The sequence below is a fragment of the Loa loa genome, assembly GCF_000183805.2.
Source record: "Loa loa unplaced genomic scaffold supercont3.176, whole genome shotgun sequence".
NCBI classification, from domain to species: domain Eukaryota; kingdom Metazoa; phylum Nematoda; class Chromadorea; order Rhabditida; family Onchocercidae; genus Loa; species Loa loa.
In genome coordinates, this window is record NW_018108356.1 from 6,526 (window position 1) to 9,976 (window position 3,451).

A 3,451-nucleotide genomic window follows, 5' to 3' on the forward strand; every position below is an offset into this window, starting at 1 on the left:
CTATATTGCATAAACAAATCTCTTTACCTTTATCAATAAGTTTTGATCAAAAAAAAGTAATTGAATGGTGATTAATGATTGTATTTCTTATCATTATCACAAATACGCAAAGTTCTTTTGGACTTATGTAGGTAAAAAAAACGAAAAAATGAAAACAAAGATTGAAATTTACCTATCATTTTGAGTACAATATGAAAGTTTTTTATTACTTTTGAATTTTATCAATACAATAAAGTATTATTAAAATTTGAAATAATAAAAAAAAAAAGACGCTACTTCAAACTGTTTGAGAAATATCAAATTTTTAAAAATTATTAAATTAATTAACAAAATCTATTTTTACATAGCATATGCTTTTATTTAAATTAGATAAAAGGTATCAAAGAGTTGGATCAAAATGAATCAGTAACGGAAATCAACCGGATAACATTACAAATATCCGGAATTCACGGTTAATTAATCGTTTGACTCCTTTTAAATGTAATATTTTTTGATCCATTATCAGTGATATCTTCTTTATCAGTTGCAACTTTTTCATCATCTTTGCTTTTCGGTTCTTCTTCTTTCCTAAAAATAAAACATTTTAATTAGTATTTTAATTAATTTTACATTAGATAATTTATATGTGATTTGTTTATGCTTTTTTTTTGTATGTGTATTTTTATAAATCCTTAATTTATGGATCATTTAATTAAACTTATTGCTAGTAAAATTTCAATCCACCTGATAAACTGGAAGATAGAAACAGGTAAAGTGGAAAATATCGACAGGTAAAATAATACTATCGCTTTGATGATTACGAATGTTACTTAGCCTCAATTCAAATGTAATAGATATTTTTAGGGTAAAGAATAATAACATGCTATTGTTTATCACTGCTATCATTATCAGTGCTTTTTGAAAGTTTTCAACTGATGGAAGGTAATCGATATTTTTATTATAAATGATATCAGCTTACAGCTGTTTATCACTACTATCATTATCAGTACTTTTTGAAAGTTTCCAATTGATGAAAGGTAATCGATATTTTTGTTATAAATGATATCAGCTTACAACTGTTTATCACTACTATCATTATCAGTATTTCCTGAAAGTTTCAAATTGGTGAAAGATAATCGATCTCTTGGATTAATTATGCGAAATCTTTTATTGATAAACATTAGAAGTGTTAGAAATTGTTGATAAATTGTTTAGCAAAGCATTAGGTTGAAAAAAATTATAAAACGAAAAATGTGTGAAGAATAAATAATAAAAAGAATAGTATCAATTATTCTTATAGGATAGATAGTAATAGTATTTTTTGTAACTGATAAGTTGATGATAAGAAAGATCTTTGTAAGCAATGCAATGATAACGCATAAAATGATAATCAAAATTATTTTAATGAAAGGTAAATTTTATTTACTCTAAATTCTTTTTTTTACAAGTTAATCGTATTATTAACAAGAAATGAAAATAGAATATCATAAAGTGATCCATTCTATACCTATCCTAAAACTTATTATAGCAAATTTAATTTATGCAAATTTAATTTTATTAGAAAAATATATTGGGAAGTATATTTGAAAAGTATTTCGAATTATACCAAAATTGAGATATTCAAAAGCATGTATGTATTAGATTATTTAATTAATCATTTACTTTTTTAATTAATAATCAAATCAATGAGGTATTATACCCTTCATCCTCTCCGGTTCTTTAATAATTTTTGATAAGAAATATTAAGCTATGAATGTTATGGCCAATATTAACATGTTATCAAGTTATCAGTTAATGAAGAAGTTGAAGGAAGAAACGAATAATCAAACAGTGGATCATTTAGAATTCATGAAAAAGGCTTTTTAACTTCAAAAAAAAAAAAAGCAAAAATACAGCATTATTCGTTATCATAAAATATTATCAAGTAATTCATGGAAAATTAAAATAAGCATATCAATTCTTATCATTAGCCAAATCAATCAATCAATTAAGCAATTGTAAATTTCGCTTGAATATATCTTATTCATTTTTGTACCAACTGATTAATCTTAATTAACTTGATCTTAATTCTAATCATCTTTATCATAATTTACCCATAACTCATTTAGTTGATGTATTCGCTTTGAAAAACAGAAAAAAAATTAGTGTGAAAATATTTTTTTCCAATTAATTCTTCATTCTCTAATTTTGATTAAATTAATATCAAATATTAAGTTATCAATTATAGTTAAGCCTAAAAAAGTCATTTCCTTTAAAATATTTGCCTGAAAAAAAGAGTAAATTACAATAAATCAAATGTTCGTAAAATTGGCTGAAAAAATGAATGACTTAAGGCTTCTTTTCATAATATTGCTATGCTTGTTTATTGGCCAAATAATATAACTAATAAATAAAGCCAAGTTCATTCATTTCAGTTTTCATTTGTAAAAAAAAAAATTAAGAAGAAGGTGAAAAGGATTGGTATGTATAATGATAAATTGAAAGTAAGATATCAGTAAGTTGATAAATTGATTAGAGAATGAAATGAAATTGATTAACCTTAAATCAGTTTCATCGAATGTCCTAGACCAACGATGATTATTTTTGGTAAATGTGACAACTCGACGAAGTTTTGGCTTTACTTCTGCCATGATGAAAATGCAGTAAACCTGTTAACAATTAATAATTCAATTAAATAATTTTAAAATTATTAAAAATTTCAAGGAATAAATTGGAAACAAGCGAATAATGCAAAATATTTGGAGAATGTCAAAAAAAAGAACAAGTTTTTGATAATTAACAAATTAATTTGGTGTAAAAAAAGTCTCAGATTTATTTAAATTTCTTCATTAAAATCATTTTGCAACAAAATAAAATGATTTGAATTATTTATTGTAATTTGAAATGATTTAAATTATTATTTGAATTATTATTGCTGCCAAATTTATTAAAGCAATCAATTATTCCAAATTAATTAATATTTAATATACTTTGATAGAAATAATAATTTAAAAAAAAAAATTATTCGAAATATTCATTTATCAAAAAAATAAGATTAATTTAACAAAATGCTATCATATACGAATAAAAATTATTTTAATTTAAAACATAGAAATTTCTTCTAATAGATATTGATTTTTTTTTTTTGCGGAATTTTTTTTTATTTTTTAATAAGTTATAATAAATTACTTTTTTATCAAATAATAAATTTTTTGAATAAGTTGTCTTTCTTTTTTTTGAATAGATAATAAGTCATTGATTAATTAAAAGATTATTTTTTATGTAATACTTAAAATCAAATATTTTATAATAAAAATTCATAAATAATAAAAATATTTTATTGTAATAAAATAATTAACTTGAAGAAATAATATATCAAACCAACTATCCATAATGAAAGTTATAACTTCTGTTAAATTTAGTTCAATCTTGAAAATAAACTTTTCATTTTTTCTTTTTTATTTTCTCCTTCCTTACATTTTCGTATTTTCCT

General features: G+C 21.9%; 1 protein-coding gene across 1 annotated transcript; it reads right to left on the reverse strand.

Annotated features, from left to right (window-relative positions):
• Positions 1–335: 335 nt before the first annotated feature.
• On the reverse strand, positions 336–2,629 carry LOAG_18023 (hypothetical protein). Its single transcript, XM_020450693.1, has 2 exons — positions 2,518–2,629; positions 336–567 (listed from the first exon to the last, which is right to left on the reverse strand). Exons 1-2 carry the CDS (start codon positions 2,607–2,609, stop codon positions 453–455), a joined length of 207 nt encoding a protein of 68 aa, XP_020305592.1. The 5' UTR covers positions 2,610–2,629; the 3' UTR covers positions 336–452.
• Positions 2,630–3,451: the final 822 nt, after the last annotated feature.